This window comes from Gordionus sp. m RMFG-2023, chromosome 2 (genome assembly GCF_954871325.1).
Source record: "Gordionus sp. m RMFG-2023 chromosome 2, tfGorSpeb1-WG-v2, whole genome shotgun sequence".
Lineage (NCBI taxonomy): Eukaryota > Metazoa > Nematomorpha > Gordioida > Chordodea > Parachordodidae > Gordionus > Gordionus sp. m RMFG-2023.
Genome location: NC_088776.1, coordinates 42429620 through 42445170, shown reverse-complemented (window position 1 = coordinate 42445170; position 15551 = coordinate 42429620). Strand labels below are relative to the sequence as shown.

The 15551-nt window shown below is 26.1% G+C and overlaps 1 protein-coding gene across 1 annotated transcript; it reads right to left on the bottom strand.

Moving 5' to 3' along the window:
• Positions 1-2433: 2433 nt before the first annotated feature.
• LOC135924353 (flap endonuclease 1-like) lies at positions 2434-14952 on the bottom strand. Its single transcript, XM_065459410.1, has 10 exons — positions 14855-14952; positions 14710-14812; positions 14504-14670; positions 14350-14459; positions 10644-10780; positions 10096-10162; positions 9785-9949; positions 8883-8936; positions 8347-8550; positions 2434-2529 (listed from the first exon to the last, which is right to left on the bottom strand). The coding sequence occupies exons 1-10, from the start codon at positions 14934-14936 to the stop codon at positions 2434-2436; spliced, it is 1185 nt and encodes a 394-aa protein (XP_065315482.1). The 5' UTR covers positions 14937-14952.
• Between the last annotated feature and the right edge of the window lie 599 nt (positions 14953-15551).

The window sequence follows — 15551 nt, the reverse complement described above, 5'->3', positions numbered from 1 at the left end:
ATGGAAGAAAGGACAAAATTTCAATAAAATATAATTCTATTTATTAATTTTTGTCAATAGTTAGGCGGATTGTCTAAAATTAGGCGTGAAAAGGGGATTTAAGATTTAACATAATTTTTGTTATTCTTATATTATTTATCAGGGGGGTATATTATTTTTTTAAACTTTTATAATTTTTTTTTTATTGTCTAAAATTAGGCGTGAAAAGGGGATTTAAGAATTAACATAATAGTACTTATCAGGGAGATATTTTGTTCTATTTTTAAAAACGGTTAATTAAGATAGTAGTCAAAATAATATATAAGATTAGAGATCGAGGTCAAATCTTTCTTCCTTCTATGCGCAAAATTTCCAAGCTTACATAATATTGGCTACTAATCAACATACCTTATAATGTGGTAAATTGGTTCATTAAAGAAATAGGTATAAATATTAGTTAATTTTTTTCGATATTACACATTTAGTAAATAAAATTGAGATTTTTGTAAAAATAAATATGAAGAAATTATTAATAATACCAACATTCAAAATGACTTCTATTTAATCATCTTAATATTTTTATACTAAGTTATAATAAATTGCAACTGTAATAGATAAGCGCGGAATTGACGCTGCGCTGAATTGTCGTCACGTCGAATTGACGCTGCGCTGAATTATTGCCGCGCCAAACCTGCGCTGAATTGACGTGGAACCGTTTAAGTAACTTTGCCTCTTGATGATAAAACATTTGTGATTGAGAAAAATGATCCTATCATTCAGATAGTCCCAATAGGTAGTGTATTTTAACATTATATTTATAATTTTTTAAGTTAATGTTGATGAAAGATCTGCAGTAAATTTTATTTTAATAATTAATTTAAGTATAAAATTTGCAATCTGGTTAATTATATTTTAAAAATATGTACATAATTAATTTAGGAACTTTACCATTCTATTTTACAAATAAGAAAGAATGCTGATTGAATTTAGCAAGATTTTTAACATGGTTAAAAGGTGCATTCATATAATATGATAATAAACATGCCAAAAAATTTATCAAGGCAAGTACATAGGAATAATATTTCCACATAATCAGTTGAATTACAGAAGTACGATTTTTATACAACTTATGTTTAACTCAAATTAGAGAATGCTTATTGAATCATAAACTGTTCCTCAATAACTTTCAAATTTTTTTATCCTCTAATCCATCAGTGAGCAGGATGAGATTAGAGATAAAATTCACTATTTATATAGGTTTTAATTGCATATGGTAGGGACATAATTGGAAGTTGTTTGAATTTAAATATGGTATGCAAACTTAAAAAGAATGGACTTTAAGCCTGAGTGAGAATGCTCTAAGCGCACTCAATGTTTTTAAACACATTACTAAACTTTCCAAACATTACAAAATTATTTCAAATTTTAGCATGCCACTCTATTACGACATGTACTAATGAAAGAACTTTCTCAAATTTACAAGGTCAAAAGCATATTTGCAAAATACTATACTACCTCGCAAAATAGATTAAATGGCTTAGCGCTCATACATATTCATCAGGAATTAACACAAGTTAATTCTGAAACAATTAATTATCAAATTCTAAAAGGTAATTTTTGTATTAATGTATATATGTAATTTTGTTCCAGACTTCCCTTTTTGATATTCTCTTAACCAATTTTGCATATTTTAAATAAAGAAAATATTTTTTATTAAAATTAATCTCCTATCTTGCAAAAATATTTTATAACTATAAATATACTAAGTAAACCTATGGAAAGCCAGGAAAAATCGGGCCAAAGGCCCGCCCAAAATGGGGTCTGGGTGTAAAGCTTCCAGAAATTTAATAATCCCCCCTTAAGAAAATCCTGTCTACGCCCTATGATCTATGCACAGGCATAGTTCATAAAAAAAAGAACGGTATTAAATGGGGGTTTTCGCCATTATAGATCTTAAGGTCTAATTCAGGCAAAAAATAATTTATATGCCATGTTTTCCTGAAATTTTGAATGTCATTGTTTCAAAAAAATATTATATCTTTTTTCTTTAAGTTTTTGTGGAGAGAAGGGTAGTGTGTAACCATAAAGGGAACAGCTCAAAATGATATTTATGAACAAAGTTGTAATACTTATGATAAATTAATAAAATCTATTATTTTATACTTTTAAAAATTGAATGAAAACTAAAGGTATCTTTCCTTCCTAAAATCCCATTGAGAAGATTTTAGAAGAGTAAATTGCTGTAAATTATTTTGCATTCTACAAAATCTTATGAATTAAATAATTTGATACTCACAAGATTATATAATATAGATTTTATACAAATTAAATAAAAATAATCATACAAATTAAATAAAAATAATCATACAAATTAAATAAAAATAATCATACAAATTAAATAAAAATAATCATACAAATTAAATAATAATCATACAAATTAAATAATCATATAAATTATTTTTTGATTTTCTTATTTGCATTTTTCGCGTTGCTAATCTTTTTTGTCTTTTTACCACTTTTGCTCGGTAATTTTTTCTTAATTTCTTCTGTCTTTTATGTTAATGAAATGTAATAAAAATAAAAGTTATGAATTTAGGGCTGTTGCCAATATTAAATATTGAATCGGCGACGATATTCACCGATTATAAAAAAAGATGATTTAATCTTAACATTTTTTTGGATTATATGCTCCTTTTTTTAAAAATATTTTATACATATTCCTAAAATAATAGATGGATAAAAAAAAGAAACAAAAATTGGACTTATTTATAATTTAAAAAAATTGAATTATCCCAATGAAAGAGTAAATATCTTATATGAGACAAAATTATTTGCAAAAATTAATTTAAATATCAGATAGGTTTTGTATGTAAATCGGATTGGAAAAAATTTGTGGATCGGCGTTGCCCTAATAGAATTATTATATCATTCAAAAATTTGGGTTAGAAAGAGGCAAGATTATAAAAAAAAGATAACTCTATTTTTTTAAATTAAAAAAAAATAAAGTATGAAATGGATATTTTTTTAAAAATTTCCCCTACTATAATATAATAACTAATTTGGTATAATCGTTTTCCCATTTTTAATAATGGTAGAGATAAAAGGGTTGAGTCTGACACCAGTAAAAAATTGGATTCATATTGATTGAATGTATTATGAACATATAAAACCAATTAACTATAATTTTAAAAATTATACCACTTCTATAGATGGCAAAATAGGTTCCTCTCAGATGTATTCCTGATAGTGTTGTTAAACGGCTGAGCCAAGCCGGCTTAGCCGAAAACTCAGAAAATTTTTGAGCCAAAAATTTGGCTCAGGCTCTGTAACGTGCTAGAATCACTCATGTATTAAAATCACTCTTTTTGGCCTATTTTAATGAGTAAATTTAATACTTATTCTTCTATTATAATGTAATTACATACCTGAGTAAGTTTTTACCAGTGTATTTTTAATAATGATATATTTTAAAAAATGTTTTATTATTTAATTTCATATTTTTTCTAACTTGTCAATCAAAATACATAAATTTTCTATAAAATTAAAATATTCAAATTAGAATCAACATTTATTTGAAATGACAATTGATAATGAAGATAGTAAATTAAATATTTGAATTTTATATAACTTTTTTAGAATATGATGAAATTAAAAACTTCATATTATACAAAAAATCCCCAAATTTACTATGCGAAATGATAAATAATATCACCATACACACAATGGGGAAGTTATTATGAGCACTTCTAGAAGAAAAGAACTTATTAAAGCAGTTCACAGCGGTTGTGATAATAATATTGAAACAATTTCACTTGCTAGCCATTTTGGTATTAACAAGACCCATAAAAAATTGGCTGTTAAATAAAATGTCTTCATTGTCATAATTAATATTATATTATAGCTTCTGGTGGCCAAATATGATAGATGATGTAGTCAAATCTAGTAATTCTTGTGACACTTGTCAAAGGTGTAATACAAGATTTGATAAAACTACCAATGATTTACAATCAATTCCTGTTACAGCAAAGATAGTATAATTTATTATATAAAAATCATTGATTTTTTAAAATTTTTATAGTTTTAGTCATTTTAACTGTATATAATTTTAAATATATTTTTTATTTATAGTCTTATTAATGATATGACACTATTATATATATATATATATGTGACACTTGTTTTTATAAGTTATGTTATTTTCACATATAGAACCATTTAAATTTTAAGTTAGTTCATTATATCTTCTATCCTTATTAGAAGAACCATATAAAGTGGTAGGTAAGCAAATTTATTAAATTATCCATTGAATCTTTTTACATGAAATTTATGATATATCAATTTTAGTTTATATAGTAAAGCCTCTACAATTTCAGGTTATAATTTATATTCGTTTTTTTACTTGACCTTAATCCCCATCTCTAACCTTTTAACCACACTAAAATTAATTAACGAGATTAACTCTTTTTAATATAATATATATAGTATAACAATAAAAAAAATTTATAACAGTTATGGTCACAAATAGGAGTTGATTTGTGTACTTTGCCAGAAAGTGAGGATGGCTATAAATATATTGCAGTAGCTGTTGATTACTTCAGCATATATTTTGTAGCCATGCCTTTAAAGGATAAAACAGTTAAATCAGTATTGAAATTCCTTTATTAATTACTATGCGAAAGTATGATTTATTTGATAATAAAATATTAATTTTAGTTTTAAGATTCAAATTGATGATCAAGTACAGGAGTTTGTGAATGAAGTTAGCACTAATTATCACAAACTCGTGGGGACCATGCAGAGGGTGACAAGTGCTTATCACTCTCAAGCAAATGGCATGGTTGAAATGGTTAATAGAGCAATCCAAAATGCACTTCTAAAGTGTATTAAAGATGATCAATTGGACAGATGCCTTGCTGGGCATATTATTTGCCTATAACACATCTATCATGAATCATCGACACGCCCTTTGAGCTTATGTATGGTAGAAAAGCAATACAAGCTTATGAACCAATTAATTATCATATACTATATATTATATACTTAATTATATTTAAGGATGATGATGATTATGATATAGATCCTGACAATGTTGAGGAGAAAGATAGGGAAAACCATTTTCAAAGTATTGTTTGCAAGATGCAAGACATACATAATATTGCCATAGGCAATATTAATCTTGCCCAGCTCCAGCAGAGGGATTATAGAACCCGCAATACTGGGAAAAATACTTCCTATAAGATAAATGATAAGGTGCTTATCTGGAACAGCCGTCAGATAGGAAGGGTGGAAACATGACACCACTTGGCTGGGTCCTTTTACAATAGTTGGGATTGACAAAAGTATAAATTATGATTTTTAACAACAAAATATTTATAATATTTAGGCAATGTAGAGCTAATGAGTGCCTGTGGGAAACAGATAAAAACCTGAGCAAATTTTTGTAGCATAAAACATTATGTTACAAGAAAAGGTATAGTTTAAAAATAAATTAATTTATATATTTATCAAGATGACACAATTAAAGCAGGACAGAAAAAAAGATTAAAACTTTTAAAAATTTATTAAATAACTTTTAAACAGTTCTCAGGTTACCAAGTGAAAAGTTTCATTCTTCTACCATAGAAGGCATACAGTTGATTTAATTATTAAATAATATTCCTTTTTTTAGATGATGAAGAAAATTTTCAAGAACCAGAAATTAAAAATGTAAAGCTTAATTTTGGAAGAAAATCATATACATTGCGTATCTTATTCACATCATATATATATTCATATCGCGTATCTTATTTACAACATATCTTATTTATATAGCTTATGTTATTTACATCATATATTTTAATTATATCGTGTATCTTATTTATATCGCAATCTTATTTATATCGCGTATCTTATTTATATCAGGATATTTTTTTAAAGCTTTTATATCTCATATTTAAATAATAAGTTTTCACCTATTTCAAGTTATAAATAAATTTTGCAAAGAGAATAAAAAATTGTCTTAAATATCAAATAAGTAAATAATTTTTATAATAGTGTCAATATCACTATATTTATTATATTTAATCATTACACGTAATCAAAAATGTCAATTTCCTTAACTAAGTGAGTAATTTTTATAAGGAGTAAAACATATCAGTATAAAATGTCAAAATCATTAAATAAGTGAGTAATTTTTTTAAGGAGTAAAATATGTCAGTCAAAAATGTCAATATCATTAAATAAGTGAGTAATTTTTAGGAGTAAAATATGCCAGTCAAAAATGTCAATATCATTAAATAAGTGAGTAATTTATATAAATAGTAAAACATGTCAGTCAAAAATGTCAATATCACTAAAAATATATTTTTAAATTTATGTACGTCAATCATAAATGTCAATATCACTAAATAAATGAGTAATTTTTATACAGAGTAAAAATAGTACGTTGCACCAGCTTAGCCCTAAACTCAGCCATTTTTTGAGTCGAAAATTGACTAAGGTTCAAGCCTCCTCATTGAGCTATTTTAGTTGGCTGGTTTGAGTCGGCTTAAGCTGGCTAGGGAGTTGCTTCAATAAGCCAAAATTTATTTATTTGAGATTAGTGTTGTTAAACGGCTGAGCCAAGCCGGTTTAGTCCTAAATTCAGCTTGTTTTTGAGTCAAAAATTGACTGAGACTCAAGCCAAAAGGAAGATCCCATAATTAAAAAAGATCTACGACACATATTGCATTGGTATGGCAGACTCTTGTTTTTTTTCTACCTGCATTATGAAATTGCAAAAAGTATATTGTATTCCTGACGATAATTGTTATTTAGGCAAAACTCATTCACAAGTTGCTTAATCATTTTGAGTATATCACCTACTTTAAAAATATTCATTTTAAAAAAAAGACTGTGGATATTAAATAATCGGAACCAACTATTTTAAAATATCTTTAAAAAAAATGATATAATAATTTTTAAAAAAACATAAAAAAAAGGATTGATTCATTTTTTATATATTATTATATTGAATTTGTTTAAAGTAATTTTATAAATTATTATTTATATAATTTATGCGTATATTATATACCCATGCTATAAATGGAAAAAAACACAAATTTAGAATTTATAAAATTATTTTGTTTGTAAATTTTATTAGTACATGTTATTTTATTTTAAAGGTATATAAATTAAAATATAAATCATTTTTCTCTTTTAAGCTAAAGATATTTTGATATATAATCTTTCATTAACTCAATTAGTGATCTGCATCGGGCCTAATTTTTCAAGCCCGGCACAGCCCGAAATTTTTTTAAAAAAGTTTTGCCAGCCTGGCCCGAATTCGAATTTTTTTTAAAAAGTTCTGCCGGCCCAACCCGAACCCAAATTTTTTTTAAAAAAATTTACCGACCAATTTTTTTAATTACTCAAAATAAAAGACATGTTATATGTCGTTTAATTTCGATAAATAAAATCAAATATTTTTATTTTACATAAAAAATTCAATATAAAATTGATAAATTTAGATATATTTTAAAAAAATTCTAAGGTCCGGCTCGACCCGAATATTTTTTAAAAATATTAGGCCTGACTCGAAACCAATTATTTTAAATAGAATTAGACATTTTAATGTGACAATTGTCATATTCGTTATTTATGAACATTTTTGAAACTTTTTGACATAAAGGGTAAAATAATATTTATATTGTAAAGATGTTAAATTATAAATTCAATGAAGATGTTCCTTGGAAAACTGGCAATTATCATAATCAATATTTTTAAAAATATTAGATTTTTTTTGACACTAATGGACAAAAATATGTATTTTTAACATGCTAAATTAAAATTTCAATTAAGATGTAACGTATAAAAGTGACAATTGTCATAATCGTTTTAAATTTTTTTTGATGTATATGGGCTAAAATAAGTATTGCTAAAATATTTAAATAAAACTTCAGTGTAGATGTACCCTAAATAAGTGACAATTGTCATAATCGTTATTTTTAGAGTTTTTTAACACAAATGGGTAAAAATATATATTGTAAACATGTTAAATTAAAATTTCATGAAAATTTAGCATATAAAAATGACCGAGCCGGCTTGAGCCAATTTTTTGGCTCCGACCTCAAGGTTGGAGCAGTAAAAACTGGGCATTTTAACAACATCGTCTGACTTTGGTCACTTCTAATACCGCTTAGCCAAGCTCTATTAAGGTTGACTTAAACTTTTAGGCGAAAAGCTTGACTTAGCAGTTAAGAGTTGTCCAAAGTTAGGTTATCTAATCCTACCTGATTCGACACAGAAATTAAACCATTTATAGTTAATCGAAACCCATTACCTTCATGCATTGCTCAATCAGTATTTTATGTCATATTTTTCCTAATAAACTATATATACATTGCATACTTTGGCAACTTTTCTTTGTTGTTCTAAGGTTGTTGTAGGGGCTCGGCCCAGAATCGTGAAAAACCCGTCTAGTCTACCCTGGGTAATCGAATTTCTAGCGTTTTTCATCTTTTTAATTCCGTTTTTAATTCTTTCCTCATTGAATCCTTTTTCTTCACACATGTACTTAATCAGACTTTCCTCCTCAGGTTCCTTCCATTTAAACTGGAGAAATAATATTATACTCGATGATATTATATTATATCAAAATATAAAAGGTATGTATTCAGGCAAAAAATTGATTATAACCATTTTGTAAATAAGATTTATCGTTTAAACTAAGAATACTTGAATGGGTTGTCATAATCAGTAGTACTATCATAGCTTTTATCTTTTAATTCATTCAAAAAAATTCTGATCCTTAAAACCATTATAAAGTGGTTAATCGAAGATGATTATCTTTTTATCAACCATGAGATACAAAAGATTTCGATAATTTTTATTAAGACTTTGACATAGGTGAACATTAAAATATTTATAAAATTTATTAGATTTACATCCATATTTGTCACGTTAATCGTTTCAGGATTCAGGAACAGTTCTCTTGCTTCCTATATTATTTTTATGAAAAGTATGTTTTTATTACTAAAAAATATATATCATAAACTAAAATTTTATTTTATTTTTAAGTTGCCAAATTTCCCAACTTCAACTAATTATTATAACCCTATAAATTATCGATACATATAACAGTCGATAAAGAACCTTCGATAAGGATTTAGATCCAAGAACCGGAAGTTTCTCTAAAAAATTATAACAGAAACCTCTTTTAAAATGTATAGGAATCCGAATCTAATCTTTATATTAGCAAAATTTGGAACCAGAATACTCGAAACGGTTAAAATAAAACCGGAACTTTCTTTCAAAAATTTCCGGGAACTGAAATCAACAGAATCTTAAAAATATAGAACTGACCTCTTTTTTTACTGGTTTTAAACTCTGTCGGCTTAAAATTTTGATTTCTTCGAGGAATTTTTAAAATTTAGTGTTAATATCTTGGTCCAATATCTAATTTTAAAAAAGGGTTAGTTTTAATTATCTAATCGAAAAACGTCAATATGTGAAATTAAAATTTTTTTAAAAAAAACCATATCCTTAAAATTAAATGCCAAATAATTTTATAATCAAAGTCAAGCTATAATAACTTTCAACAATACAAAAAGTAATTTTTTTTTAAATAATCTAATATAAAGTGATAAAATATGAGAACAAAATTGACCAATAATATTATTATGACAGAAAATTTTACAAATTCAAAAATATGATTTATTATGTTTTCTTATCATTACTATTAGTTAGTATGCTACCTAATTCACTGTAATCTGAAGAAAAAATAACTTAGGATTTTATATTAAATAAAAACATCATTTTCAAACGAGATTTCTTTAGATTAAAAAACTTTAAATTTCCAATTATCGGGTATGGGGTACTTCTTGGTGTCTAGCTTGGTTATAATCGTTTCTATGTTTTTATGTTCTTTGATTAGCTCGATTGATCTTTTAGGTCCAATACCTTTGATACTTTCACAATAGTCACAGCCCATCAAAATGCAAAAATCGACAAACTAAGTTTTTGTAATGTTTTTAAAGCCATAAATAAAATGCAACAAGATTTAAGATTTTATAATTACTCCCAGTTTGAGTTTTTAAATTGTTTATTATAAATTTAGCTTAAAGTTATAAAAAAATTATATTTATAATATTGATAAACTTGTTCTTGGGACATTTGCATTTGAGTCAAAATTTCAGCTAAATTAAATTCTTTGATGGGCATTTTTCTAAAAGTGAATAAAATAAAATGATGCTTATATTTACAAAAAATTTTTAAAATATATAATTTTCTGAATAAAGTTATTAATGTTAAGCAATCAAGAACCTTGCACAGACCAATCCAAGACTTATCATCAGATTGGGAAAATCTTGATGTAATAATTTTAATTTAGACCAGGGTGGACTTGGACTTTAAATATTTTGTTTTCCTAATACTTTTATAAAATATTATTTTCAGGAATATAACCAAAATCTATTTTCCTTAACATTTGTTGAAATATCGTACTTTTTCAACAGTCTAATAATAATTAGAATTTGGATGAAATGAGACTTATTCCTAGAATATAATTCCTGGACCATTAAAAAAATTACACAAATTTGGATTAACAACAAATAATTATCGGATCAGGCCAAAAAAATTTGATTCCATGCAGGGCGCCAATAAATATGTATGAATAAATAAATATTTAAATTAGTATTATAAATTACCGAGCTTCGCTGAATGTCATGTGCCTTAATAATATAGGACTACCAAATGTTAAACAATCCATATCCTCTGTAGCAGTCCCATACACCTTTCCTGCTTTAGCTAATATAGCACATTGTGCCTCTGCTTCGGAAGGTGCCTTAATTATATAATTGTTTTTTTATATAAATAAGCCTGTACTACTACTGCTCCTTACAAATTTTCGATTTATGATATACTCAAAGCAAATAATTTTTCTAGTTTCTCATTCATTATTACTTATATTTGAATAATTTCTTTTTAATTTGACAAAATATAAAATTAAAATAAAGAATTTTTTTATTTGCTTCCACAACAAAATGATTTTTTATTTATTAAAATAATAAAATAAGCAATTTTAGAATTGATTTCCTAATTTAATTTTTTTTGGAGTCTTGCAGGCCTACACTAAAGCTTAACATAGTTACAATATAACAAATCCAATGAATATTACAAAAATTTTTTTATATAAGATTATAAAATTTTTATACTTTATTATAAAATATTAATAACATTAAATAAACCATAAATAAGCCTTCTAATTTTTCCTTACATACCTTACTGTATAGGTAAATAAAATAATTATTAATTTAGAAATCTAAAAATTATAATAAATTTTAATTTTCAGCAAATCAAAATTATAATATTCTGATTTTGCCCATAAATGCAAAATTATATCAAAAAAATAGACCAAGGGGACGTATGTGGAGCTCTTAAATTAGCTTCATCTAATGATAAATTGGCTCCATTTGATGAACATACTTTTAATTTATTAAAAGAATTGCACCCTCAGGCTTTTCCTGAAGATCTTCCCATCCCTATAAAATCTAATTTAATCAAAATAGGTAAGGAAGAACTTATTAAAACAGTTTTATCTTTTAATCAAAACTCTGCAGGGGGAATTGACGGTTTTTGCCCCTCTTATTTCCAATTTTAAATTAACCCTAAAAATCCTTATCAAGATTCATTTGTAAATTCATTAGTAATACTTAGTGAAAATAAATTGACAATGATTTACCTAGTCAAGTTCACCAAATTCTTTTTGGCACAAGATTAATTGCTTTTTCTAAGCCTGATGGTGGAGTTCGGCCAATTGCAATAGGGTCTTTTTTTAGGAGACTATTAGCTAAGATAATCGTTGAGCGCATCAAACCTGATGCTTCAAAAATGTTCCAAACATATCAACTAGGCTTTGGTACTAAAGGGGGATGCGAAATAGCCGCTCACTCTCTTCGCATATATTCGAAGATCCTCCTCCAGACGCCGTAGTCTGTAAGCTTGATTTTAAAAATGCTTTTAATTCTTTATCCAGAAAAGCATTTTTGAACATTTTTTATGAAAAATTCCCAGTTTGTGCAAGATTTATTGAACAGTCTTATGGCTGTAGAACCCCTCTCAAATTCGGGGAATATACAATTTCATCTGACAAAGGTATTTAACAAGGAGACCCTTTGGACACTCTGATCTTTAGTTTAGGTATACATAACTTGTTCATTGTGTAAAATCCTTTTAATTTAGATTTAAACATATGGTATTTAGATGATAATACCATTTGTGGACCTTCTAAAAATATTCATGCAGTGATAGAATATATAGAGAAGAATTCTCTAAACATAGGCCTTACTCTAAATAAAGCTAAATCTGAAATATGCTTTTTAAATTCAAATACTCTCAAAGTCCAAGGGTTTATAATCATTTAAAAAAGTGAAATTAATCTTCTAGGTTCACCTTTAAGCAGTTTTTCCAACTGTGAGGTGTTAGTGGAAAAATTTTTCGAAGGCTTATTAGGACTTTAAACTATTTTAAAAAAAATTCTTTCACACCAGAGCTTTTTTCTTTTAAAAAAATATTTATTTTTACCAAAGATTTTCCATATTTTTAGATCTTCTTCCTTTTTTTTAAATAATGAAATTATTAATCGTGTTCATGAATTTTTTAGAAGTTTATTAGAAAATATTTTAAATATTAAATTGGAAGATTTTAATTGGGGTTTCTCACAATTACCATCGAAAATGGGTGGTTTAGATTTATATCCTTTAAATCTTATATCTCTTTCCTCATTTTTGGCATTACGTTTGATGAATGACATTATGATATCTTCTTTTATCTCTCCTAAAGATAACCTTTTAAACTTAGCCTTGACAGCCTGGGTATCTTTGGCTCCAACTGAAGCTGTCTTGCCACAATCTTAACACACCAATCTATTTTCGAACCTTTAATAAAAAATTATTTAAAAATAATCTCATCAAACTCCCCTTTGGAGTATATTCAACTATTACAGAATGCTGACTGTACTAGTGGTTATGAATGGTTGGAAGCATTACCAAGTCGTAACCTAGGTAACCTCTTATCAGATGAACAATTAAGAGTTGCCATAGGCCATCGACTTGGATGTAACATTGTTCAACCACATACATGCATCAAATGTAAAATATTAGTTGACTCTAAAGGGAGACATGGTCTATATTGTATATATAGTCAAGGCAGGCTAATTTAACTATTAGCTGTTCTCAAACCAGGGCCCGAATACCAAACATCCTGTAGCCTACAAATTTATCATTAGATGATGGCTTAAGACCAGATGGCTTAACTTCCGTGCCTTGGTCTTTAGGGAAATCCTTAATTTGGGACTTCACATGTCTATCTTCTTTCCCAAAAAATTTAAATTCTAATCCGGTTGATATAGCCGAGAAAAAAAAACAATGAAATATTCCAAATTCACAAATTATATTTTTACATCGATCGTTATCTCTTCCCTTGGACATATGCCAAGCGGAACTTTAAAGTTCTTAAAAAATATAGGCGATATGACAAGAGCCCTTACATCAGAACCAAAAGAATTCTATTTTTTAAAACAAAACCTACAAATCACTATTTTAAAATATAATTACTCATGTTTTTTGGGAACTTGTAGTTCCACCTCTGTTTTTATATAATATTGTTTTATTTTATTTTATATTTGATATGTTAATTTTAATATTAATTTTATTTCTATATATATTTTTAATTTAAAAATAAATGACATTAGTATATTACAAAATAAAATAATACATTTTGCCAAACATGAACTCAAATTTTTTTTTCTTTGTAGTATGAAAAAATAATCTTTTAGAATAAAGAAGATAATTTTAAAAGTTATTAGATATTAAATTATTTCATATTAGATCAAAAATGAACCATTAAATGCTGAGTTGGTATATTTTTATCAAGCAAATTATTTTAAACCTCTAATAAAAAAAATTTTTAAACACCAGGATTAAGTCAATTTCTTTAAAAATAAATTATATGAGCCAGGCATAGAAATATAAAATCTGGGCAAAGCAAAAAATAGACTTTTTAAAATAATTTGGGTTTGATAAATCTTTTTTTTAAACCTTGTCTCTTTGCTATATAATGTGAGAATTTATTATATAGCCAAAACTAGAAAAAGAGACCTCACAGATGCAATAATGATATATAAAATTACAGTTTGAAAAAAATGTATTCATTTTACCTTAAAATGGCAATGCTCAAAAATTAATTCTTGATTTAATACAAATAAGAAAATCTAAAATAAAAAATATCTATAAACTTGTTAGAACAACAATATTAGTACAGGTTAGTATATTTTAGGTCATTTTATTATAACTTTTTTTATATAATTAGCTGTGAATAATTTGTTGATATATTAATTTATATCATTTTAATTACATCTAAATATGGGACACCCATATAAGCTAATAAGGTTTTACATTCTTCATTATGTTGTTTGGTTACCTTGACTAATCTTCTATTAAATTTATCCATTAAATTTTTATCACCTAAAATAAAAATGTTAAAAAATAAATTATTATCATAAAATAACCATCTTCTTTTGCCTTCTCGGCTTGTTTTTCAGCTTCCTCCCTTCTTTCTTTCCTTTTATCTAATTCATCGTGTTTCATATCTGGGGGTTTCCCATCAAACACATACAGGGGTTTAATACCATTTTCAATCATGCGAATAGTGCGATAAAATATACCCATTAAATGACTATTCCAAAAATAAAATAATATAGTTTATTTATATAACCTTGTTGTCTCTCCACTTTCATTAGTAAGGACATTTCCTTCTTGCCTCACTGCTATTAAAAATTGATAAATACTCATGGAGGCATCTATCGCTATTTTTCTTCCTATAAGCAATATAATTTAAGAGTAAAAAAATAAAATTATACCGAAATAATTCTTAATCTGATTTTCTTTTACTGCCTGTGGAGCATAATCACCAATAATTTTAGATAATCCCAAAATTCCCATATGATTCGCGGGTTTATTATTGCATGAACAAATGGTAATTTAAATAAACTAAACAATGACTGATAATTTTGTAATATTTGCTATAATATTTTTCATAATCATTAGTAATTACCGTGTATCTCTTGTTTAGAAAATATTGGTGATTTAATTCGGAATATACTTTATTTGTTGAAGCGATAATAGAATTTAAATTATATTATGTATAATCTGATTTTATTTATTCTTCAACGATATGATCATCCTATTATCTAAATGTTAATTGTATCTAGTGGCAAGGGCTGCTATTAAAGTGCAAGAAATATCTAATTAATTTTTTGTACATTACAACGATATTTATTTAAAAAAATATGTGCAAATTACTAGCTTTTTATTATCAAGTGCTTTTTTTTAAAATCACAGTGGTGTCACTAGGGGAGGGGTCTCTTGAATAGCCCCCTGAAACTTTAATGACTCCTTAATATCCTCTTGAACTAAAAATAAATTTTTTAATCGACCCCTAAACGATTTCTTATATAATTTTATTGAATAGATTTAATTTTATTATTTAAAAATTAATATGACTATTTAAATTTTTATTAAATGAATACTATTTTAATTATTAGATTAGATTAATAC